The sequence below is a fragment of the Macrobrachium nipponense genome, chromosome 26 (genome assembly GCF_015104395.2).
Source record: "Macrobrachium nipponense isolate FS-2020 chromosome 26, ASM1510439v2, whole genome shotgun sequence".
NCBI classification, from domain to species: domain Eukaryota; kingdom Metazoa; phylum Arthropoda; class Malacostraca; order Decapoda; family Palaemonidae; genus Macrobrachium; species Macrobrachium nipponense.
The window spans coordinates 36,041,532-36,068,353 of NC_087215.1; the positions used below are offsets into that span (position 1 = coordinate 36,041,532).

General features: G+C 35.3%; 1 protein-coding gene across 2 annotated transcripts in view; it reads left to right on the forward strand.

Moving 5' to 3' along the window:
* The window catches only part of LOC135200188 (aldehyde dehydrogenase, dimeric NADP-preferring-like), a 67,942-nt gene extending 42,298 nt beyond the window's left edge, over positions 1-25,644 (forward strand). For both annotated transcript variants that reach the window (XM_064228566.1, XM_064228565.1), the window contains exons 2-10: positions 8,747-8,890; positions 12,035-12,245; positions 14,363-14,463; positions 16,828-16,991; positions 18,147-18,377; positions 18,977-19,174; positions 21,797-21,912; positions 22,126-22,261; positions 23,976-25,644. In XM_064228566.1, coding sequence (XP_064084636.1) covers positions 8,747-8,890; positions 12,035-12,245; positions 14,363-14,463; positions 16,828-16,991; positions 18,147-18,377; positions 18,977-19,174; positions 21,797-21,912; positions 22,126-22,261; positions 23,976-24,174 — 1,500 coding nt within the window. In that variant the 3' untranslated portion in view covers positions 24,175-25,644. The remainder of the gene's footprint in view (positions 1-8,746; positions 8,891-12,034; positions 12,246-14,362; positions 14,464-16,827; positions 16,992-18,146; positions 18,378-18,976; positions 19,175-21,796; positions 21,913-22,125; positions 22,262-23,975) is intronic.
* Positions 25,645-26,822: the final 1,178 nt, after the last annotated feature.

A 26,822-nucleotide genomic window follows, 5' to 3' on the forward strand; every position in this document is an offset into this window, starting at 1 on the left:
GGAATTCTGTTGTTACAGAACATTTTTTACCAGCATATACATATATATATAATATATATATATAATATATAGTTATATAATATAGTATATATATAATGTATATGTATAAGTAATAATATATTCTAGTAAGAGAACATCAACAGATACACATATACATACATCATCATATATATATATAATATATATATATATATATATATATATATGATGTATATGTATATGTACGTGTATGTGTTGATGTTCATCTTACTAAAATATATTATTACTTAATAAGAAGTAAGGAAATTGATATATTTTAGCATTTACTTTGCGATGAAGTGTAAACAAAGACTAAATAACTTCCATTAAATCCAATAATGTATGCTTTCAGTTCGAGGAAACTCAAAAGCTTTGAGTTTAAAGAAAATCATTCGCTGATAGTAGGAAAAAAGACCCCATTTCGGCTCAACCTCAACACCCGACCCACAGTTCGGCTCACAGGCGGTTAAATCCCATAAGCTTGCCTTTATTTTGACCTCACGTATCTTGACCATTAACGAATCCACGGGGAAACGCCAAATATTTCACTCTAGTTCAGAAAAGAACCCCAAAATGGCTCATGAGTAACTCTTCGGATAGGATAATCATGGTTTCGCTCGACCCCTTGAAAATACCCAACCCTGGCTTAATATATTCTCTACGGATGAAAAACCCATCATTTCACGACCCCTTGAAAATACCCAACCCTGGCTTAATATATTCTCTACGGATGAAAAACCCATCATTTCACGACCCCTTGAAAATACCCAACCCCATTTTAGCCCAATGACCCCTTGAAAATACCCAATCCTATTTTGGCTCAAGATATTCTCTACGGATGAAAAAAAACACCATTTCCTGACCCATTGAAAATACCCAACCCCATTTTGGCTCAAGATATACTATACGGATAAAAAAAACCACCATTTCACATAAATATGAATATGAATGAAAAAATTCAAAGTCCCTTAACCTACCCAACCAACCAACTTAACCTAACCCACCAAGTGAAAAAAATTCGAAGTCCCCTTAACCAAACCTAACATAACCTAATCCACGTGAGGTACCCAACCCCATTTTGGCTCAAGATATACTATACGGATAAAAAAAAACCACCATTTCACATAAATATGAATATGAATGAAAAAATTCAAAGTCCCTTAACCTAACCCAACCTAACTTAACCTAACCCACCAAGTGAAAAAATTCGAAGTCCCTTAACCAAACCTAACATAACCTAATCCACGTGAGGTACCCAACCCCATTTTGGCTCAAGATATACTATACGGATAAAAAAAAAACCACCATTTCATATATGAAATAGAATGAAAAAAATTCAGTCCCTTAACCTAACCCAACCTAACCTAACCTAACCTAACCCACCAAGTGAAAAAATTCTAAGTCCTCTAGCCAAACCTAACCTAACCCACATGAGACGAAAAACCGCCATTTCACATAAATATGAATGTGAGGGGAAAAAGTTCCAAGTCCCTTAACCTAACCTAACCTAACCCACATGAGTATATGAAAAATATGAATATGAGGAACAAATTCTAAGTCGCTTAACCCACGTGAGTGAGTATATGAAAAGATATAAATACGAGTAAAATAAATTATAACTCCCTTAACCTGACTTTCTTCATGACTCTCTGCCAGGTGTGTAACATGTCATATCACGTGATAGTATGAATGTGAAAAGATTTCTAAACTCCATACCTAACATAATGAAACTCTTTGGAAGATTGAACAATAAAGAATGACGGTAATAAAATCCAATAATGACCATTCACATATTTTTATTACATAAACCGGTACACAATAACAAGTGTCAGATTCACGCGTTTCTCCCGAGAGGCATTCAAAAACAATACCGCCATGACTCCTATCACCAACCTCAAACTGCTTAACAATTTTAAAATAAAAAACCACAATCTTCCAAATTCATTATCTTGTACCGCTTGACGTTCATCCTCCGTCTATGCCCTATGCGGAACAACCCCTCCTTCCCCGCTCATCCTAAGGAAGAGAAATAACGGGACTTAGAAGAACTGAACTTGAGCCGAAATGGGGTTGGGTATTTTCAAGGGGTCGTGATATGGTGGTTTTTTTCATCGGTAGAGAATATCTTGAGCCAAAATGGGGTTGGGTATTTTCAAGGGGTTGTTGATCCAAAATGGGGTTGGGTATTTTCAAGGGGTTGTTGATCCAAAATGGGGTTGGGTATTTTCAAGGGGTTGTTGATCCAAAATGGGGTTGGGTATTTTCAAAGGGATGTTGATCCAAGATGGTGTTAGGTATTTTCTGGGGGGAGGGGTTTGTGAAATGGTGGTTTTTTCATCTATAGAGAATATATTGAGCCAAAGTGCTGTTGGGTATTTTCAAGGGGTCGAGCGAAACCATGGTTCTCCTATCCGAAGAGTTATTCATGAGCCATTTGGGGGTTCTTTTCTGAACTAGAGTGAAATATTTGGTGGTTTTCCCGTGGAGTCGTTAATGGTCAACGTACGTGAGGTAAGATAAAAGCAAGCTTAATGGGTTTACCGCCTGTGAGCCGAATTGAGGGTCGGGTGTTGAGGTTGAGCCGAAATGGGGTCTTTTTCCCTACTGCTGATGTTAAAGGTGCTTGCAGACACAACTGCAGTCAAAAGCTCTCTAATCCAGGAAATATTCTAATATCCTCAAAATGGGTTAACAAAAATAAATGAATTTCGTGAAACTGGAAGCATAAGTTGAAAGAACACGAGAGAATTTAGTCTCGGGTAAAACATTTGACCTTTAAACCAGACCCTTAATAGGGCGAGCGATAAGATAAGACTTGTCATGAGATAAGGAGCGGTAGAGTTAGTCTTTTCGTTTTTTATCGATAAAAAGAGATAAAAGTGTTGCATTGAGGGCCTCCAAAGGTCTGTTTCGAGGGCTTGTTTGTGCATGTGCAGATATCTGTGGAAGTGTTTACCTCGTTGTCTGTTCTCCTTGAAAGGGTTGGCTTCAGAAGATGCAGCCCTTCCGCTTTTCATCAAGTATGTTATGTTGAGAGGTCTGGCGCCCCCCACTCCTCCCCTCCCCCATCTCAACGAATGGTCCGGGGTCCCATAAGCTGACGGTTTCTGACTTTTCTTGGTGTTCGCCCAACCAAGTATTAACTAAATTTGGTTACTTAACCTCCAACTGTATCGCATTTAAAAGGAACCAAATAAAGTAAAAATGTGTTCAGTGGTTGACCTCTGCTTATGTTATTTTTTTTCCTTAGTTTTCTTTAAAAAACAGAATGTCCTTGGACATTCTTTTCCATGGAAACTTGCTTTTCAAGGTATTTCATGTTAGGACTGTTTCATATAAATCTTAGACCTTTTTTAATAATAGTAATGACTATATATATCTGAATCATCTCCAACCCAGATGCCTAGTTTATTGTGGATCTTTTTCAAGTCCCTTGGATAACAGGTCCCGTCAGAAAGAGGAATGTTGACTGAAGACTGTTCTGTTCCGAGACCCTCCTTCGTTCTTAGGTTTCGGCAATTGCATCCGATTGTTCGCTTGTAAAATAGGAATAGTAGATGTACTAGATCGAAAGACGAAGGATTTTAGCTTGGTTTACGAAAGGAGAGACGTTCAGTTGTTTGTTCTGACAATGGATTGTTACTGACAGATTTTGTTCCGTTAATTGACAAGGAAGAAGTAGAAAACTTCAGTTTTGTTTTTTAACGTTTAGAGATGATGATCTAAACAAAATTGTAACCTTTTCATTGAGTACGAATTAATCATGAATGGCGTTATGGTTCACCTCCTTGAGAGGGTTTATTGTGATAACCTGTAAAATTTTAGACAAAAGCTGATGAGGAAGAATGTTTTAACGAAAAGTGAGTTGGTGGAGGTTTCTCTTTTTAATCAACACTACCCCAGATATGCAGATAAACGTTGCAATTGGGACTTGTGTTGTCCTTACCAAGGATTCGATTGTCCTAGTCATCTTAAATTAGCAGTTAGCAACAGAAAACTGTGACATTCCTGAGGACTAAGGTAGCCTCTTTAAAACCAATCCGTCTACGGTTGATGTCACTCTCCCTGATACCAGTCGTCCTGAGCCGCTTATTAATAAACTTGGAAATCTTTCCGGGGACATGAGTCATCTTTCAACGATTATGATAACTCATGCTGGGAATATAGATAAAAATCGGGTTAAAGAGGCGATATTTACACTATGGGTGTTTGATTAAAGGTAGCTTTATTACTGTTGTTCATTTACCACCAAGTTTCAGTCACTAAGCAGTATACACTATCACTACTTAATGGCTTAAAAGCTTACTTTTTTATTATTTACCATTTTTCATTACGTAAGGCATTATTTTATATTTCTTCAAAATAAATAAACACAAGAAACAGTAAAATACGAAAGTCAATCCACACATATAATCAAAGCTTTCCATGACATTAAAGCTTTCAGTGAATTTCATGCCAAAATGTTGAACTCTGTCCGAATTTCTCTTTTTATTTGAGATATATATATATATACATATATATATAGATATATATATATATATATATACATAGATACATACATACATACATACATACATACATACATACAATACATACTACATACATAATACATACATATACATAATATATATATATATATATATATATATATATATATATATAAACATATATATATTCAAGAAGTAATCTTTGAGGTCAATGTGTATACCGTGCGTCCATGTAAGCGAGAGAGGAGACTGTGACTGTATTTTTGCTTAATCACGATTATCAACAAACTTCGGGGCCGTTAGAGTCCAAGGTTCATTGTGGATAGGACGTCGGCCATCGACCTTATCAGTAACGATTCGTTTTAATGTAACTCTTCAAATGCAGGGAAAAAATCATTTCAGGACTTGAACTCTTTCTACTCTTCGAGATATCGGACCAGTTCAGTTTCACTATCTTGAAAGAACACACCGCAACTTGAAGCATTTCAATTAGAGTGGTTACATCTCTAGGCGAGAGGTTCAAATATTGTATAATTCCCACAGTGAGGAAACTGTTACTTCACGCCGATTCCTTAAAAAAATTACTATTTATCCAACAGAAAATCTTATAACTAACTAATAAGATCATTTGTTCAAATACTTACAGATCGAGTTGATCAAATAAACATGATATACCGTTTGAATATATAATATATTAATTATACAATATAATAATATATATATATTTTATTTTATATTAAATTATTATAAATATATATATATATGTATATGTTATGTATTGTATGTATATAATCATTATAGAAATAATAATATAATATTAATATTATAAATATATATATCATAATTTATAATATATATATTATATATATATATAATTATTATATTATTATTAATTTTATATATATACATATATAAAATTATCTAATTATCTATAATATATATACTATATATCATATATATATATATATATATATATATATGTATGTATGTATGTTACAGAAGGTTTTAACCTCGGTACAGTCTCAAAAGAAAAACAGAAATATCTGTTAACCCCTCCTCAGAAGTATGTTTGGTAGCAATGACCTTATAGCAGTAAGGCACTGTGGTGATTCTCTCTCTCTCTCTCTCTCTCTCTCTCTCTCTCTCTCTCTCTCTCTCTCTCTCTCTCTCTCTCAACCAATCCACCGACCTCACATAATTACCTAAGGTAACAAATTCAGACTCGTGAACTACAAAAATACATTTATTTAAGAATAAAAGGATTAACAAATAAATCAAATTGTCAAAGGAACAAAATGTTAACTGAATAAGTCAAAATTCAGAATCCAAATAACCCTGGGGATCGAACCAAACCCATCCACCTCTTTCTCTACAATAACTAACATTAGTTTAGTCATAAATAGGCAACTAGAAAAGTCATAATCTCCAACACCATATCCACGGAACTATCAGTTAAGTTCCCATTAAATTCACCAGATAAGTTCCCACTACCAGAACCATGTAGAACACACAAAAAAAGGATCCCACATAAATCAATTGTAAACAAACCAAAATGACACAAATCAAAAAGCCATAAAAATATGGAAAAGGACATCTCTGAAATAAAGGTTTAAAATAGAAAAAGACAAAGCCACACTCGGGCTTAAAAGTACGCTTACCCATTACAGCCGTGAGCACACAGTAAAAACAATCGAGACATAGGGGCTGCTTCTAAAACGCCCAAGATCTTACTCTCCCATTATGTAGGGGAAATACCTCGTACGTACACAACACGAACTCTCTCACAAGACATTCCCTATAATGTGACGTCATGATGCGTCACAAGTTCATTGCACTGAAATAGATGCGTGACGTCATAACAACTCATTATCACGCCCATAAAATCTGCTCAAAACCAGATCCTTGCAGGGACATAGGACGTGACCTGTTCTGCTTAGGCAGCTACTTCCTCCTGGCGCCATCCAAGTATTGAGTCAGCATTTTCGGAGCTGACGCTGAATCTGTCCTTTTAAGAGATCCCTGTTTCCACGGGAGTCAAAATTATGACTTCTATCGTTTCATAGAGTGTCATTGATCATCACATCCGCTTATCAACTATCGGTCAACAATTTAAATATATATATATATATATAATATATACATATACATTATTTACTTACACGATTACCTTTGGGATATAATACGTACAATATTTATATTTATCTATTATTAAATCATAGATCATTAATTATATATCTATATATTATACTATTAATATTATAGAAATATATGTATATATATGCGTGTGTGTGTCTGTGTGTGTATGTATATATACACACACACTAGCAGACAAATAAACCTTTAAATCATAGGGTAATCCAAAATTTCATTAGTATTTGTCACCACGCATTTGAAACATTATCAGTTCTAGATAAATAATGATTACTGCAAATTTTACAATGTTGTATGTACGGTACGATGCAGTATAATTATCCACTTTTAGGACCTGGAAAATTTTATACCATACATTAATAGAAGAACCAGTACTGTACTTTAACAATTATTTAACCTACCGTTCCAAATTCTGTACACTGTTGTACTTGCATATATATATATATAATATATATATATATATATATATATATATATATATATATATATATATATATATATATGTATATATATAGAAAACGCATGTTTGTTTGTGTATTTGCTCCAAGTGAATCTCTACAGTAGTCAACCAACCAGTATTTTTTACATTTTATATTTCACCACTTCTCACCCCATTTCCTACCGGGGCTGAAATTTTGACTTGGAGGGCATCGGGAGTGTCTCAGTTCACCTCAGCGACGTTGAAAACTATGGATTATGCTCTAATGTCTGTCATTTTTGACAGACATTAGAGCATCAAGTCTTTAAGTTGCAGTTAGGGGCTGAACTGCGACTTAAAGAGCTTTGGGAGTGTAACTATTCTTCTCAGCGTCCTCAAAAACTATTGATTAGACACTAATATCTGTTGCTTTTAGTTAATTTTACATGTCACCACTTCCTACCCCCCTTCCCACCCGCCTTCCTATCAGGACTGAACTTGGACTTGACGGGCATCGGGAGTGTCACTATTCATTTCTGCAACCTCAAAAACTATGGATTAGACACTAATATGTGTCGTTTTTTAAATTTTTACTTGTAACCCCCTTCCCAACCCCTTCTCATCCCCCTCCCTATTGGGGCTACGACTTGATAACAATTTTGAAGCAAAGCAAATCGACCCAAAATTAAGAAAGTTTCATGGGGGGTGGGGGAGGGTGCGTAGAAGTAATAGCTTTTTAAGGGGTTATACTTGTATTTTTGTAAGAAAATCTAACTAGCCTAAGTATGTTCGAACCCTATGTTAGCTTAACATCTGTGCCAAATTCCATACTGATTGTTTCATTGGTGTAGACGTTCACTTGAAACAAACAGACAAACAAACAGATGTGTTTTCCCTTCTCTATAATATATATATATATATATATATATATATATATATATATATAATATATATATATATATATATATATATACAAGTTCATGTGCATCTTGCATCCATTTCTGTGCATATGTCTTGTACATTCTACTGTACACGACTGTTTTATTATGCCTTTAGCCACTCTCAAATATATATGCTATTGATGTAGCCTAATTTTTTTTTTTTAGTAAAAACACGTAAAGCCATTTGATTATACTTATGTCTCTGATATTCCATGTTTAAGTGCAAATACATTTTTATAGCCAAAATATTTCCTAGTTTTTACCCATTTGCCCGTGTTATCAGTTGGCTATTAGGAATGACCAAGGTAAAAGCAAAGAATTAGTTTTAATCAAGTTTGACAGATCCCACTTCGAAGCCTAAAGTTAACCGATTTCCTCACATTTCCTTTCTGCTTCAGTGAATGCTTCATATTTGCAGTTCCGCTTCCTTTACTGTACAGCACAGTCTGGAGCACATATTGTTGCTCGATGTAAACGAGAAATGGGTTAATTTTTCAAAAGAAGAATTTGAAACCAATAAAAAAGTAAACAGGAGTTTGCGCTGGCTTGGATGAAAAATGTTATCGAAGTATTCAGCAGCACAAAGCTTGTAATTGTTGGATGCACGATGGCCACCTTCTTGAATCAGGCGAGACCTGAGATGAAATTTCCACAGTTTAATCACAATGAAATTCCTTAAAACCATTATACTCTTCAGAAAACAGCTGAAAATAATGAACTTCTGATTTCAGATTGTTGGTCGGGCCAGAGGGGCGTTCAGAGATGGCCGAACTTTGTCAGTGGAATTCCGACGTCAGCAGCTTCAGCAGCTCAAGAAAATGTATGAAGAAAATAGCCATGTGTTTCTCAAAGCTCTACAATCAGATCTCAGGAAGGTATGTTTCAGAAGTGTGTGTGTGTGTGTGTGCAATGTGTGTGTGTGTGTGTGCATGTTGGGGTGGGGCGGATGGGGGTGGAGGGAACCCATTCGTGTGTCAACCTCCCATGATTTTGTTTTATTCAACATAACACTGTTGAGTGTGTAAGTACCGTTCAAGATAAAATGAGATGCAACTACCTCTTAGTTCAATCGTATAGATAAATATATGTTTATGTATTTGTACATTATTCTGTATATTTGTACATTATTCTGTATATATGTGTATGCTATGCTAAACACGACTACCAATGTAATAGCATTAAGCCGCTTAGTTGGAGATTCCGGCTGTCTGATCTTTTTCTTGGTCATCCTTCAAGTAAATTCATTTTTGTGCATTTGATTGATGCGTGATATATGAAAGCTTGAGATGCAATTACTTTTCCGCAGAGCAAAGCCTTTCAAATGAAGACAGTACTATCATGAAGAGCCGCAAAATAATGCTTCAAGATAAGTTTGTTTGTACAAGCTCGAGTATTGGCTCTTGACGCTCGCATAACAACAACAGTCGTTGCAGTTTGATTAAGCTGGCCCTATGCCAGCAACTGCTTCATGTTCATATGAATAACTTATTTAGCAGTAACAGCCACTAAGCCGATGAAAGAGTTTCGGGGGGAGGATGCTAAAAAAAAAAAAAGAGAACCGATTGAAGAAACAAGCGTGGAGGATTTTGATGAATAGTTTTTATTAGAACTGAAGATCATTCGTGACCTTGATTTGTTTCAGAACAGGTTATTCAACTTTAAAAAATTTCATATCAGATATTATTTACTTTACGTTACATACAGAAAAAATGGCAAGAAAATATTCTTAATGTATATACTTATTGTAGTATATGCATGACACACTTACTCAAATAACAGGATACATGTATTTTTATTGTAATGTGAACATTAAAACTCTCTCAGTATATATATATATTATATATATATATGTGTATATATATATATATATATATATGTATATATATATATATATGTATGTATACATATATATATATATATATATATATATATATATATATATATATAGATATATATATATATATATATATATATATATAGTCATGGACAAAAGGATTAACTCGTCCAGAGCGGCAAGGCTGGCAGGAAAAAAATCACACTAAACTCCAGAATCTCGAAAGATGCCACGACCGGGATTTGTTCCTAATCATTAACCTCTCGGATGTATGAGTCAAGGCCAGGTGGAAGGATTACCCCCAAACAAACAAAAGCAAATGTTCTCCGAAGTGAATTTTGGCAGCGTTGTACTAAACTGTTTCAGCTCCATCGTGCCATTCGATTTTAGTCCTACTATAGAAGGCCTGGTTCAAACCTGATTAGGCAAAAACAGAAACCATAGCAGCCTTTCTCTTCTTGTGGCTTACTTCTACAAAGAGACAACCCCGTGTTTCCTCAGGACCTGCCTATTGTACCTTAGTGGGCACGTGAATTTTTTTCATAGATTTTGTTGCAATTTTACCCGAAGATGAATGATTTGGAATTCATCTTTCTTTAATCAGTTCATCAGTAATATTCCTGCCATTGTAGCAATTTGTGATACAACTGGCTATCTTTTCAACAAGATCATTTTTCCTGGGTTTGAATTTTGTTTCCGGTTATGCTACTTAGCAAAATTTAATATTTTAGACTGGAGTCATTGGCATATCTAGAAGGCGAGATTTGATACATACATACACACACACACACATTGAACAGACGACGGACAACGTAAGATTCATGCAATTAAATTCTACTACTTTTGAGTCATCCATTAAACATCTGTCTCATTCTTTGCTTATCATATTATGGGAGGCCAATCTCTATCGGCACTCTTCCTTCAACCTTGCTTTAAAGAGCCAGTAGCAACTGGAATATTCAGCAAGAAAGACCGGCCTTACAGTACAGTGGGTATGAATACCCTGTCCTTGTAACCCTACCAGTTGGAATAAAAATGGAAAGTCTTGGTACCTTCTTCTTTTATTTCCACATGAGGATCTCTTATTTACTTCATCTACGGGACCATTGTGGAAATACAAAACTCAGAACTATTGTATCTTATTAAAGCTAGTAACCTGCGCGTAGGGAATGGGAATAGCTGTTTAGGTGATACTATCTGCATATCAGTTCTTATTATGTAAATGGATTGACTAAATGTTCCATATTGTGACATTGCTAGTGAGTGGTATTTAAATTTCGATTCTTGCAAGATTAGTTCATGGGGAAATAAGGAGCTACCTAAAGCTCAATATTGCGAGCTTACATGGTTAGGTGAGTTTTTAAACATCTTAGCATCTGAACTCGGTTGTATTACATTGTAATAAGTCACGATTGATCTGATTCGGTTATTTAGGACACCTGAATAATTCTATGTAGTTGTGAATGTACCTCAAGGATAATAAACACAGAAGATTACTTATGTAAAAGCCATGTGAGGTTGCTACTCAGGTGACTTGCTGATTCACCTATTTGTGAGACTGTTGTCCTCGTAAAGATATCGTCGTCTGCTTATGCCAGCATTTTGAAATTATTCATAGTGAGATCATTATGCACTTGCCCTACTGGTCCACGAGGTTATAGATATATTTTCTTTATGCCAGCTTGTTGTGCCTGTGAGTCTCAGTGTATCTGCTTTCCATATCCTCTTGTGTTATACGTATTCATGTTGTCCTGTTGAATTATGCAGTGCTGAATGTTCAACCTTAACAGCGTGAGTCCGGTAAAGTAAGAGGGAGGCCATTTTCCATTGTTATGTATACTAACATTTCAGTGTTAGGGTGCCGTAATTGGAAATCGTACCAAAAAATTACCAATTATTAAAAAATGTGCCAAATATTACAACATTCTATTTAACACATAAAATTCATATTTTAACTATCATATATTAGTATTTAGTGCATTGCACTATGTTTCACTGGTTCCAAAACATTTTCCAGGTAAAGTTACTATTGTCTTTGTATCTCTCACCACTGGCCAACGTATTACTATGCAAAATGGAGGTACTTCAGTCTGGACTTCGGGATGACACGTAGCCTCCATAAGTTCGAGACTTGTCAACTTAGACTTCCACAAACAAAAGTTTGACGTGATTTTCTTTCCTCCAGCCCAAATTGGAAGGCATGATGCTAGAGGTCCATGGACTAATAAGCGACATAGATTACACTCTGAACCGCTTGGACAAATGGGTCAAGACACAGGAGGTGCCATCGAAGATACCCTTTGACCAAAGTTACATCTATAATGAACCCTATGGAGTTGTCCTCGTGATGGGAGCGTGGAATTACCCACTGCAGCTTACTATGCTTCCCGTAGCTGGTAAGGAAACATTGAAAGATTCGTTTGAAGACATTACAGACTCTATTCATAATGAATTCTTTTGCTTGGGTCGAAAAAAGACAAGTATTACTATAAAACCAGCCGTGCACGACAGACATAGCGTCGATAGCATTTAAAAAGAATTTCCTTTCTGGCAGAAATTACTGTCTTCCCAGAGATAACATCCTTTGTGCTAAAAGCTTTAAAATAGATTTATTTTTTGTCAGGTAGAAAGCAGAATAAAGAAATGAAATAGGCTTGAAGACTTCAAACAGTAAGTGATGCGGCCTTCTCATCTTCAGTTGCTCCTTTCTATATGCTATGGCCTTTGAGTTCAATATCTCGTTGTAAAACATGAACCATTTCTTTCAAATAATAATAATAATAATAATAATAATAATAATAATAATAATAATAATAATAATAATAATAATAATAATAATAATAATAATAATAATAATATGATTACTAATCCTTTTGCAATTCGAATTCCTATACTATTTAAACTACAGGGACTTATTGAATGATTATGTGAACTTTACAAGCATTTATGTTTATTTACTATGCTCACATATAAACCAGTATAATAGCTGTTATGTACAATGCAGTATCTGTTGTCATTCTATTTGGACTCTAATAGACATTATCTTTATTTCGTTGTTAACTCCGACAGACATATAACAATATTCGTTATTTAAGTTTTGTAGAAATTCCTTAACAGTTAATATAAACTTTCTGTTAGGATTCATCAGTTGCTTAGGGTGTGAGAGAGATAATACTTTTGGTTAGATGACTACGTTTCAGTGACCAAGTAGTCTTAGACCAAATGGGTATCCACGAAATCCTTCCATAAATGTATAAATCCGCAGAGAAAGAACAATATGAAGCTAGAATTTTACAGAGAATAAGGCACTTGCTTCGTCCGAGATTATATTTGTGTCATAGATCTACATGACAAGGATTAGTTCCGGCTGAGAGTAAAGGAACCAGCAAACAAGAATTCTAGTCAGAGATGCAGGCCAGATAATACCAAAGATTACTTTACTGACACCGTTTATCCATTATAGACCAGGTAGTCATCAACAGAGTAAATGAAAGAATATAAAGTCGTCATCAGCAGTGACTAGGCTTAGGTTCTTTTAAATTAACATTGTGTCTGGGCACCACAGCTTTCGGAGGACAGTGAATTGCCCCTCATATACAGATGGTACAGTCTAATTTGAAGGCTATTCAAGCAAAGTTTCTTGGATTATCCATTGCACTGGTGTGTGGTATGAGGTTTTTTCACTTGTATGCACCTCTTTGCCTATCATATATGTAACTGTAACGGTCATTACCTTGATGTGGTATGCCTTTGCAACCACTGGTAATTTGTTGGTCAAGGAAACTGGCTTTGATGGTAGATAAGAAATTAATTACCTTTTCCTTGTTCAGTACATATCATTACTTGTTTGAAAAGAGTTTTGTTGTGGAGTGGTACTCTTTCCCTCTTAATGCGTCTCAAACAATTGGAGACAATTCTGTTTCATATCCGTTTAAGGGTCTCGGTAAAAAGCTTTGGTATTAAGTTAAATTCTTTTCTATTACTGAGGATTTCATACCTTGAGAGTTACTGAGGATTTCATACCTTGAGAGTTCGCATTTTACTGAGGTTTTGGCATTAAGGTGTTATCTGAATAATGGAAATCTTATGTATGATCAATCAATTATGATTCACCTTCAGTTTCAAAGCTACGGACTTTTCTGTTGTGAGCGATGATATTCTTAGAATGTGGTTCTTTCGAAAAGTCCGAGTTTCCTCTTGATAGGTGGAAAAGTAGTACTAGCGAATACATCCCTGTGGAAGGCATAAGCTGCCATGCCTCGTGTTCTACAAAATAGAAATATTGTAACCAAATTTCCAACATCTTATGGATGATTCAACTCTCATATTTTAAAATGTTACGTCATTCTTTGTCTATATCTTAATCTACCTTATTTTTTTCATGAAGGCATACATTCATTTCTTGGCTGAGGAAATGTATTATATTGTAAAATGCTAAAATCTTGCTTTTACAGAAGAATCTAGTATTTAGGTAATTTTGGGTTCATAACAATCACTTCTTTTCTCCCAAAAGGTGCAATTGCTGCTGGCAACGCCGTTATTATCAAGCCTTCAGAGGTGTCACCTGCCACAGCGGCTGCTATCGCAAGTCTCGTCCCCAAGTACATAGACAAGGTAAAGGTTCCTTCCGTCAGGGAATGAAATTTCTTGAGACAGGGAACCAGACAATAGTCTTGGGTTTTTTTTTATTCGGGGGAACACAATGAACAGATAGTGTGTGGGGTTTTGGAAATTGGTAGAAAACCTCTATCAACTTTAAGCTTCTGACTTTTACTCTTTAAGGATTATTAGTCATATCTGTGATAGTTATGAAATTACACTAGTGGAGATCATTAAGAGAATTGCGCTATTGTGACTCCATTTAATTCATCGAGTCAAATTGATCTTATGGTAACTTGCTTACAAGAGAGCAGGCAGACTTCTTGTATGAACTTCAAAATTTTGTTTAGTAAACCTCTTTAATTAAAATGTTACATTCACAGTATTTGTTGCACCCGGCATTTTTTGTTTTAAAATCAGTGATAAGAAAAATTGCTCATCTATCCTTATAGCCTTGTGTTAAAAATAGTTAAAGCTGGGTGAAAAAAAAAATGAATTACCCAACAAGGAATTGTGTCTAATAGCAATAAGAACTTGATCTTTCAAACAAATGGTTTCAGACAGTGAATATGTTGGAGCTCAATTACGTCTGCGCTCAAAAGATAACAAATATCGTAACGTCTTGTACATACTGGAGGAGATTTTTATGTGCTCTCTCGTCTTGCTTTTTTATGTTTACTGGGATATGATTTGATAAACCTTGGTAGAATTTCAAAACATAAAAATCAGTTATCATATTTTCTTATCAGTTTCGTGTTTAAGATATCCAAAAATATATCTGTTTATGATATTGTGGTTGTCGTAAGATTCATTTTCAGAATTTGATTCATTATATCAGTGTCCTTTCGTAAAATCCTTTTTGACTGCTAACATTGGAAGCACATCTCTGATTGAACACAGAGAGGTAAAAGAATGAATTCGTAGGCTGTCCCGATAAAGGCGATCCATGTGCCTCTGGGAAGCAGGGAGGTTATATAACTAAACTAAAAAAAAAGCTGAGAAAGAAGACGCTTTGCAAAGCGGTCGGTAGGGGACAACAGTTACTGAACCACATGAAGATATGAAGAAGGATGTAGGATACGGCGGCCTTGCGGGTAAATTAAGGAAGAGGACCATCTCTTTTTATCTCTGTTGAATAGTTTCTTATTTATGACCTCTACAAGAGACAATGTAGGCACTTTGTGCCGGAAAGATCTAGAAAAGATGCCTTTGATTTAAACCGATCAAGAGATCAAAAAATGTTGAAGCATTATAAATGAGAGAACAATATTCTAGACGTGCATTTATGAGGTCAAAGTGAAGCGTGAGTATGGGTATTACTCATTCGGATATACTTCTACCGTCAGAAAGTGAAGAAATTGCCAAATCGAAACTGAGTGCTAGTAAAAAAAAACACACATTGTTAAGTTTAATCAGCTTAAGGATAAAGAAAGTCGTTGATAAAGATAAGGAAAAAAACAAGTGAGACAAGGGACCATTGGAGAACATCACCATAAATGGGAAAGGGAACAGATTTAGCGTAGGTAAAAGATGAATATTCATTTCGAAAGAGTAGAAAGGTTGGGGGAGGTGCACTCTGAAGCCCTAGCAACGTGAGGGATATGTTATAAAATACTCCAAAGTTCTACAGAGTCTAAGTGAACTGCTGTATACTATAACTCTCGTTTTGGAGAAGATATATTGTTACTCTGGAAGAGGTATTCGAGTCATTTGAGAGAGTTTCGATTCCAAAAAAACTGGCTGGAAAGACGTTAAAGCAATGGCATCTTGATCTGCATGACTGGAACCCAACACCTTTTATTGTAACAAACTGTAATTGGGAATGTTTCAACGTTTCAGTTTTTCTTGATTTTTTTGTTCTTAGGCGTTCCTAGGTTGATTTTTATATTTATAAACCCAGAATATCATCAATGAGGTGTCCGTTTTCAATAACAACCCACTTGTAATGTTAGTACAGCTTTTTATCATTTTAATCACTGTGTACTCGAACATGACAAAAACGATCCATCGTTGAAGGACATAATGATTTAAAATCTTCCTCGCACTTGTCTTACTATGACTATCTACTTTTGCACTCTTATTTATCCTTCCCATACATGTATTATGTGAGAAACTTAATTTCAAAATGCTTGAAATTATGTATGCTTTCATTAGATCTTCACGTAGAAGCTTCTATCTTGGCACAATGTGATAGACTTTGTTCAGTAATTTGCAGTATTATTACTTAGGAAAGATTCACGTGAAGAAACGACAAAACGACAGGAGACAGTATATCAGTAATGACCTGATTGTACTAAAATTGGTTCCCAGTCCATAATCCTTTCATTATAAAAGTTAATTTATCTCTCAAGTTTCAAAATCAATTTTACCATGACCTAGGATTGTTATCCGGTTGTCTGCGGAGGAATACCTGAAACAACAGAGCTCTTGAAGGAGCGTTTTGACTACATATTCTACACTGGATCCACTGGAGTTGGAAAAATCGTGCGCGATGCTGCCAACAAGTACTTGACTCCAGTCACCCTTGAACTTGGTGGCAAAAGGTAAAGATTCTAGGTTGCAATTCTGCCATATATGCATATTCTTTGAGATTCATCAGCTTCAGCCTCGGCTGGATTAAAAAATCAGGTGTAAGCTGCGGTGAAAAATAGAAAATTAATTGAAGATCATCGGGAAAGTGGAAAGCTAACACACTTCATTATGAACCCCTTAATGATCATCTTTGAATTTTTTAAATTTATATGTTTATTTGTATCAGGCCCATATAAATTTTTGTACGGAATGTAAAACCAATTTCGGTATTCCTGTTGACATTCATTATTTATATTAATTTTTTCTATCTAAATTGATTTTTAGAGCGTAAAAATTGTCTCTTCTTGTAAATAATTATATTAAATGACGCATTAAGAAAATATCTAAATTCTAGACTTCAATCTTACTTTCACATTGAATCTTTCGTAATAAAATTCGGTGTATATAAAGTAACGGAGAAGTTAGATGATAGGTATGTTTCCATCCTTTTTTTATTCTAGTTTGGCTATTAATTATCCTGCCAAGAATTTTCTTAAACTTTTTGAATGTCTAGTGAGAAAGTGCTCAAAATCATAGGAGAATCAGTTTAGTGGATCATTCCTGATGTGAAATTTTGCCGCTGGTCTCATTTATTTTATGTCCAGTCGAATCGCCAATCTCTTCTGGTTTAGCTTGTACATGTGTTGTTCCTACACCGGACGAATTCGCCTCGTAATATGGAACCCACATCTCTTTGCTACCTCAAGCGATATACCTTAATTGAGCTGTGTTTTTCTGACCACATTTCATTAAAAGATCCAAAGAACACTTATAAGTTTAAAATTCATGTCTCAAAACTCCATTGGCGTTGTTGATGAATTATTTTGTTCAGACAGAATTTATTCGTCTTTATTCAAAACCACTGAGTTACATTTTTTTACTGGTCGGCTAATAAGCAGTTCTTTAGTGGTTTCAGTCAGTTGGTGTCGAAAAAGAAAGAAAGAAAGAAAAATGCATGGCTGACGTAGTTAAATAAATTCATTTCTCTCCGAGAAAGTTTTCACTGTCATTATCGTGAATTATTGTTTTTAAAAAATCATTAATGATCTGGTTCATTATTTGTCTCTGCTATATTCGTTTCATGACATGTTTTTCCCTCTTTATTTATGATTCATCTTACGTTTCAGTCCCTGTTACATTGATCAAGATGTTGACATGGACATGGCCGTCCGGAGAGTGCTGTGGGGCAAACTGATCAACCTCGGGCAGACGTGCATAGCCCCAGACTACATCCTCTGTTCAAAGGCCACAGAGAAGATTTTCGTAGAAAAAGCAAAGGAAGTCCTCCAGGAATGGTATGGCGATGACCCTCAGGGGTCGGAAAACCTCTGTCGGATCGTTGCTGAGCGACATGTTGAGTAAGTAACAGTACTTACTGTTGATGGTGCATCCACACTACAGGCATATATATATATCACAAACACAAGTCCTTGCTGGAATCTCACGCGTGTAGGTCGAAATCATGACAAGGGAGTCATAGCCTCTTTATCAATCTCCTTTGGAATTAAAGGCTTGTGGTATTGAGCGTACCCTAAAAGATTGTAAGGAACTCAAGAAACTAAGAGGTCATTGTGGCTGCAGTTACAGGAGAGGCTCTGAAATGTTTTGTTCATCCACAATTAAGCACGTGGTGTATGAATGTGGAAGTAACCGTTTCTCTCTCTCTCTCTTTATAACTCTGGAACCATTCTTAGGAGAAAACACAAGGTGTTGAAATACACACACACACACAGGTAGCAACTTATGGTTTCTCCAACTTCCTGGGTACATGTTCCACTGGTTGGGTCGATTTCTTCAAATGAAGTGGTTTTTATAGTTACCGTTCTAATGCTTCATCTAGTTTTGCATGTGCATGTTTGAAATGGCCTTTTTAGCAACACAAGAACATTGTACTCCGCATTCCCTTTCTAAACAAAGAAGAAAAAGAAAACATAACTGCGGTGTCTTCCACTTCCAGCCGTCTAGAGGAATACTTGAAGTGCGGAGAAGCGGCCATCGGAGGCAAGGTGGACAGGGCAGATCGTTGGGTGGAGCCGACCGTTCTGGTCAATGTGGATAAAGATAGCAAGATACTGAAGGAAGAAATCTTTGGACCAATCTTACCCATCGTCAACGTCGATTCCCACGTGGAGGCAATCAACTACATCAACGACAGGTACGCATGAATGAGGCAGTGAGGGGCGTGTGATAGCTAATGCTGAACGGGCTCATTGTTTCTCTATTCTTGGTACAGTAGGCTACGCCCACTTTGGAATCGCAATGACATAGATCCTCTATTTTATTTTATTTTTTAGATTTCAAAAGGCATTCATTATTGTTAGTCGGATATCTAAATCTAATATATCCCGCAAAGAGTGCATACTATTTCCTTTAACATTCTGAAATCATTTGCTAAAAGAGAATGCCTTAATTTTAACGTTAACTTAACACATACTCACATTACAGTGAGGACGTAAAGTATATAGTTAAACTGCTTCTGTAAGGTTCGATTTTGTCCATCAAGAAAAAACGAGTACCTAGGTGGCGTTACTCGAATTTTTAATCATTCAGTGGTAGTGAATCCAGAATGAATTTAATACGTACTTTACAGTCGCATATGTGCATGCCCAATTGTACTAGCAAGCAAAGAAGCACTTGTACTCTCAGATTATCACGCATGCACGCTGGTGTGTTCTTTCCAATATCATTTTGGAAATTAGTATAAAACCAGAAGCAAATACATACAGTATTATAAACTTGAGAATTTCATATTTAGATTTTAATTCTAGTACGTACACTAATTTTCAATTAAACATCTTTCGTCAGTATGAAAGCTGAGTTGCATATTACACATATATCTTGCCTTTTACACTTCAACTCTCTGAGGAAAAATCGAAGTAATTTAAACATCAAAGAGTGCACACTATAATAATAATCAGCCAATAGAGTTAATGCGACCGTGTTGACAAAATTTTCGAAACACTAAAAAATCCATCTTATTTGGACTTATCGTTACTTTCAAAACTTTGTTTGAAAATAAGAGCTGCAGACTTGTCCCCAAAAGCCTTCTGTTATGTAGAGGGGTTATGGATGAGGGAGTAATGCATTGTGTTTTGGTAATTATAAAATAGTCTTGGTATAGTTTTGCTTTCTAATGTCAGATCAGACTGACTACATATCCGTAATAGCAGACCCGTAACACGGAGCGATAAATTATCCAGCTGTTATCAAGACTATCTTTTATGCCATACGTTTATCAGCTGCCTGATCCTTCACGATGGTTATCTTGTAAACCTTTATGTGAAAGTCTTCAATAGACTCATAAAAACCATAAACTCTAGTCCTACTAGCAGCTATTATACCTCCAAGTCATGATTGTTGAGCGCTGATACTCTTGTAGTTAACTACATGACAGCGAAGAAACTCTCCAAAGCAGCATGCAAGCTGGGATGAAATAGCAATTATTAACAATTATTCTGAGTCATGTATGACTCAATTATGTATGACTCTATACCTATAAGACCACAGCCTCCAGGAAGGAAACCAAGGGTCTTCTGAACTATTTTAGCGTACCATCTTACTCCTGCATTAGCTAAAATTATTCATGTAGCAGATGAAGCATCATAGATTCTTTCCACAAGTACCCTCAATAAGATATCCAGCTCTAAAGCAAATCAACAACTTTATAAACATTATTCATTAATTGTTAATCCTCTTGGGAGCTCTAAAGCAAATCAACAACTTTATAAACATTATTCATTAATTGTTAATCCTCTTGGGTAATGTATTAGGATTGCTGCACCTGTAACAGTTTCTGAATGAGATCACCGTGTCCAAAAAGTTATGGCTGCAGAAACATTTCTGTTTCATAAGAAGTAAGTGTATCAAGTATTTTGATCCAAGCTGTCATATTCTGTCTTTTTAAGAATACTGATCCAAGAGACCTAATATTATACAATTTCAGCTGAGCATACCTGAAAACATAAGGCTGTAACTATTTACTCTCTTGGGCAATTAATATAGGCAAACATATCTGACTTGAATGTATCGGAGACCATTTTGATGTCATCTTCAATATGTGAGCCTCTCTGAGGATGTCTTGCCATTGGAACTTCAGAAGTTCAGGGGCAGATGCAATGCATTACTACCTTAACACAATTATCCTAGTATTTTAAAATTTTACTTGCATTTTTATTTATTTATTTGTTAACTTCACTAATAACCGAGCTTCTTTTTCTGTATTTCCCTTTACCTTCTGTTACTTCTTTCGAATGAACACCGTATTCTTTGGAAGCTTGAATTTCAAGTCAGTGGCCCCTGTGGGCTTCTTCCATATGAATAGGATTCATCTACTGAACAGTGATAATAATAGTGTCAGTCTCCTCAAGTGGCACCCAACAGTTCCGACCTAGAACTCTTGAATTTTGCATAGTCCATCATATAACTTCATAAATACTCTAAAACATACTTTAACCAGACTAGAAATTATATACAGAAATAGCAGTTAGGTGGTCTCAAATTTTGTCACATCTTCCCATGTGTATTGTTTGTTTGCTTGTATGGTGTTTTTACGTTGGATGGAACCAGTGGTTATTCGGCAACGGGACCAACGGCTTTACTTGTCGAGAGTGAATTTCTAACACTAGAAATACACGTCTCTCACTCCTCAATGGACGATGTGTATTGTGATTAAGGCACTTGATACAGAGAAATATAATTAATTTGTGTAGAGGTGATTCTGTCTTGTAGTCCATCTCTGGGCTGATAAAGTAATCTATCTTTTCCACATGAACCCCAGAGAGAAGCCACTAGCCATGTACGTCTTCAGTAAAAACAAGAAGAAAACGGAAGTCTTCATGAAACAAGTTCCTTGTGGTGGAGTTACGCTTAATGATACAATATTGCACGTTGCCCGTAAGTATGTGTTTTTTTTGTTACTGTGTCTACTGAGTTTTTGGAACTGGAAAAATTAATATATGTAGTTATGATGTGCATATGTATATCATGAAAAACTAAATAGAACGTTTTCAAAATATAATCTTCATAACTGTATTCAATCTCTCCTAATAATCTCTTGTGTCATCATTTCTAATATTTCCTTTCTAAAATTACGTTTACCATATTCAGATACTGAGCTTCCATTCGGGGGCATTGGGCATAGTGGTATGGGTGCCTACCATGGCAAGTTCACCTTTGACACCTTCACTCACAAGAAATCATGTCTCTCCAGGAGTTACAACTCTTTCATTGACAAAGCAATGAGGTAAGAGGTTCTTGTCGCGTTTGGAGTCATGTTTCTCTTTCCACACATTTTTCAGCATAAAATTATTCACTTAAATTCACCTTACTACCTTTTAACCGTCCCTCTCCCCCCCAAGAAAAAATTATAAAGCATATTCTCATTTTTGCTTCGTGCTGTGTTAACACTGCCTAGAGTGCCGTAAAGATATTTTTTCGAGAAACAGTTATTTTTGTACTATTTACATTTGCAGAGATTACCAGGTTCTTGAGTTGTAACCATAAACAATAATTTTACCAAAAAAAGTAAAAGTAAAAGTAAAATTGGAATGTACACAGCAAATTATAAATAATATTGCATTTCGGGTTTAAATATTGTTATTACTAAGAAATAATCAGTCTTTATGTCAGAGTTTACCCGTCACAACGAACCTTTCCACCATCTTCTAGGAATATTAAAATAGCATTCATACATTTCAGGAAACATAGAGACAAATTAGTCATTAGCAAAATAGGTGACATGATATTCTTTCATCAACTTAGGGGATTCAGAGGACCTCGATTAATTCTTGCCCCAAATATCTATCTTATGCCAGGGCGATGCCTAGTATTGACAGCATGAGGTTTCAGAGAAATATGAAAGTTTGACCTATGAAGCGTTTCCATCACTTCATAGGAGCCCAACTTAACATCTGTATTGACTGCGTAACCTCGCAGAGTCATCTAACAGGAACGACAGCAAACAGCTGTTGATATTTAGTTGAAAATTCATCCTTGTGCCAGATAATTATAGCACACTGATTTTAGGAATAAGAATTCATTCATTTACTTTACACCCCTAACCCTGCTGACGAAGGCATCGGCTAATTGGACCTTCCAAAGGTGGATGGCGAGATCCGCTACATACTACCTACGCCAAGCCTTCTAGAGTATCTTCACGAGATTGCTGGCTGTGACACTGTTTGATTTGCTATTTTTATCCTCTCATTAAGTTCCGATCAAGAGAACCTGTACTGGATAGTATTTCTTCCCAAAACATTTAAAAGATTCAACCTCATGAGTCCTTTCTACACTTAATGTTATTTCACCCTTTTGTACATACTCTAACCTCTTTATATCTGGTTTTCTTAAATTTGTTTTGGGCACCATATCTAAATGTATAATGAATTCTGCTATGTACTTGTCAAAGCTGTAAAATCTGCAGATTCAAAGTTTTAGCTTTCTATTGTACAGCATTAAAATCTAATCCTTGTATTCCATCTTGGACCAATTTTCCATAATGAATTCTGTGAGAAGGGCAAACAACAACAGTGAAATAACATTGACGAAGACCCCCATCAACATTAAGTGTGCATCTGTTTAGGTTATGGATAACTAAAGTTAGCTTTACACACTCACATATATATATATATATTTATAATATATATTATATATACTATATATATCATATATATATCTATATATATAATATATATAATGTATTATACATACACACACACATTACACACATACTATATATATATATATATATATATATATATGTGTGTGTGTGTGTGTGTGTGTGTATGTATAATACATTATATATATTATATATATAATATATATATATATATATATATATATATATATATATATATATATACGTATAAGTATATGATGAATGGTGTGGTTGTGTGTGTGTGTGTGTGTCACAGATGATTTAGAATAAATGTATATACTTTCCCATTTTATTTTCACAGGGCACGTTTTCCCCCGTACACAGAGAAGAATCTAAAACTACTGACATCGCAGAAGGACGGCGGAGATGGCCCTGGCTTCTTCCACTACTTGAAACTCTTTTTCTCTCACGCCATCAGCATGGGCCTTGGAGCGCTCATTTTGTACCTGATCATTCACTACTCAGATAGCAAAGGATATGTTGATTCTGTAGTTGAATAGATATGAAAAAGTTGTATAAATTTGTTGTTAGGAAGGATGATATCATTTGTTGTTGGGAACACGAATATTTTTTTTGCATGTTATGCTATGTAGAATATATTGGTGAAAAATGGATTTTTTTTTGTTGGCTAGATTGAAGTGGGCTTATGCAAGCGCGGATTCCTTTTCGTGCAAGCAAACTGTAAAAAAGACTGTGTTGCCAAATATAAAAGGAGTATGAATAAAAATTTATAATGTTTTAAGTAATGTGATTGCCTTGCAATCACATTATGATATTTAAAAGAAAGGTTGAAGGAATTTCCTGTTAGAGTAGCAATAAGTTAGGAAACTTGTACAACTGTCTTATCTTTCTAAAATCCATTATGTAATATGATACAAATATGGTCATATAGTGAGAACACTAAGATTATACTATGTTGTTTCTGAAGGTGCTATAATTGTTAATGACTTAGTCACTGCAGATTTTTGTCAGTTAAGTTATATTATGTAGTCATAACTCATATCTTATAAGCGCTTTGGGAATAGTGCATATTTAGTTACCCTGAGTAAACCATTTTGCGGAGTTCAAGTGAAATCCTTTTATATTCTGTGAATTTACTTTTACAGTTTGTCTGATACTGATGTGTGTATCAGACCCTATTTTCAGAAAATAATGATACTGCTGGCACTCTGACATTTTTTAATGTGCACGTCTCATAAGACTTCAATGTCTTTATATTCCAAGCTTTTAATGATCGGAAATGCGGCATAAAAACTTGCATTTTAGGGGCATTGCCAGGAATTGTGCAGTTTATACATTTTAATGTTGAGTGATTCATAAAAAACATGGTTTGAATGCAAAATGGTGCTTGTGGAGCATTTTGTACCTTGTGTATTTCGAAAGTAATGCTAGGATCTAAGTATGTTGAGCGTTTATTGTAACAAATGGATGTTGCTTATGTCATGGCACAAAATAGGACCATCGATGATTTTACTCTAGTTATTTTGTAAAGCAAGTCTTAAAAACTGTGTTATTTGAGTTTTTCAAAGATTTACGTACGACTTTACAAATAATATGTCTATTTAGTGATTAAAGGAAAGCCAGTGCCATACGACAAGTTAATGGTTTTCCTAAGTAGTAACAGGAGAAAGAAAATAATTCGAATCAGGCTAAATTTCTTGATTCATCTACTAATTATTAATTTGACTGGCATTGCGGCAGGTAACTCTTGCTAGAAATAAGTTGAAGAGACAACTTGGAGAATGAAAATAGGACTGTTGATAGGTGGTGAGATGTACTGTATAGTGTAGACTGCTTGGTAGCTTCTAATGTGTTGAAACATGCTGGCGCATAAAGTATTCCACCGCCAGTTCACTTGTGCCTTTCCATGACAAATTCTATTCAATATTTTGCATTTGAAATGTATTTTCATACGTTTGTGCCAAATATGAATGTTGTTCTGTAGATATGAATACATATTTTAAATATGAGTAATTATTCTATCCTATATTCAACTCTTAACACAAACATTCTTAAACGTTTTATCATCTTGAGATTTTATTTTCATGACTGTCAGATTTATAATTGCCCTCGTGGAAAAAATTATGCTTATACCATATACCAAATCGTTTAAAGAAGGAGCCTTTTATACTTTGAAATTATTTTTTACTATAGTTTATTCTGGAATTTATTAAATTTTGCTAAAAGTAGGTACGAATATTTTGTTCGTCAGTCACAAATGAGTCCCCTGGTAACGAATACATAATTAAAAGATCTATATATCATGTAAACACTGTTAAAAGATTACACGTCACTCTGCACAATTAACGAGACAGACATCTTGTCAAATTTGTATTCTATCCACACTTTTCTAGACGAAGTAACATCATGTCATTTATGTCCCAAGATTTTGTTTGAATATGTTAATTTTAAAAATGACATATCAGATTAGGTTTCCTGCGGTAAATTGCTGATAAATTTACTTTGAAACCCATATGTTGTTCCTGAAAACCAGAACGCGTATGGGTAACAATGTGATTATAGTGACCTTTTAAATCTAACTAGTTACATCTCTGCTGATTGCCTCGTCTCTGGGTACATTGGTGAAAAAGGTTGCATTCAGAAAAAGAAATGATACCTCAAAGGAAAAAGCCAGGAAGAGCCGGCAGATATTCGGCCAATGACTGGAACAATATCAGGGATGAAGGGCATAAGATCATAAAAGTAGAAATCAAATTTAAAAAAGAACTAAAGACCCCCCTATTCTGCAGGAGGTACGATATTGATGAGAAAACACAAAAACAATTATAGAATATAAAGCAACTTGTTTAGAAAATGTACATTGTAAGGCCCCACCAGAGAGGGAATCATCCCTGTGGAGAGCTGTACATAAAACCAAACAAACGAAAAATCGAAACGTGTTTTACGAGGCCATATAAAGTTCGAATCTGGCCGACTGTTGACCTGGAGCACTTCCCTGGATGTAGAGTGCCCTTTTACCATCCCTGATGGGCTATACAGAGGCGAAACAACGCCTAACCTTCGCATTCATAGAGAAGCGCTTCGTTCGCTGCTAGGCACCTTTTAGAACATCCCCATCATCAACTCTAGACTCTGTGTGATGATTATGGTGATGGGGCCTCCGTTAAGAGTCCTCTTTGCTAACTGA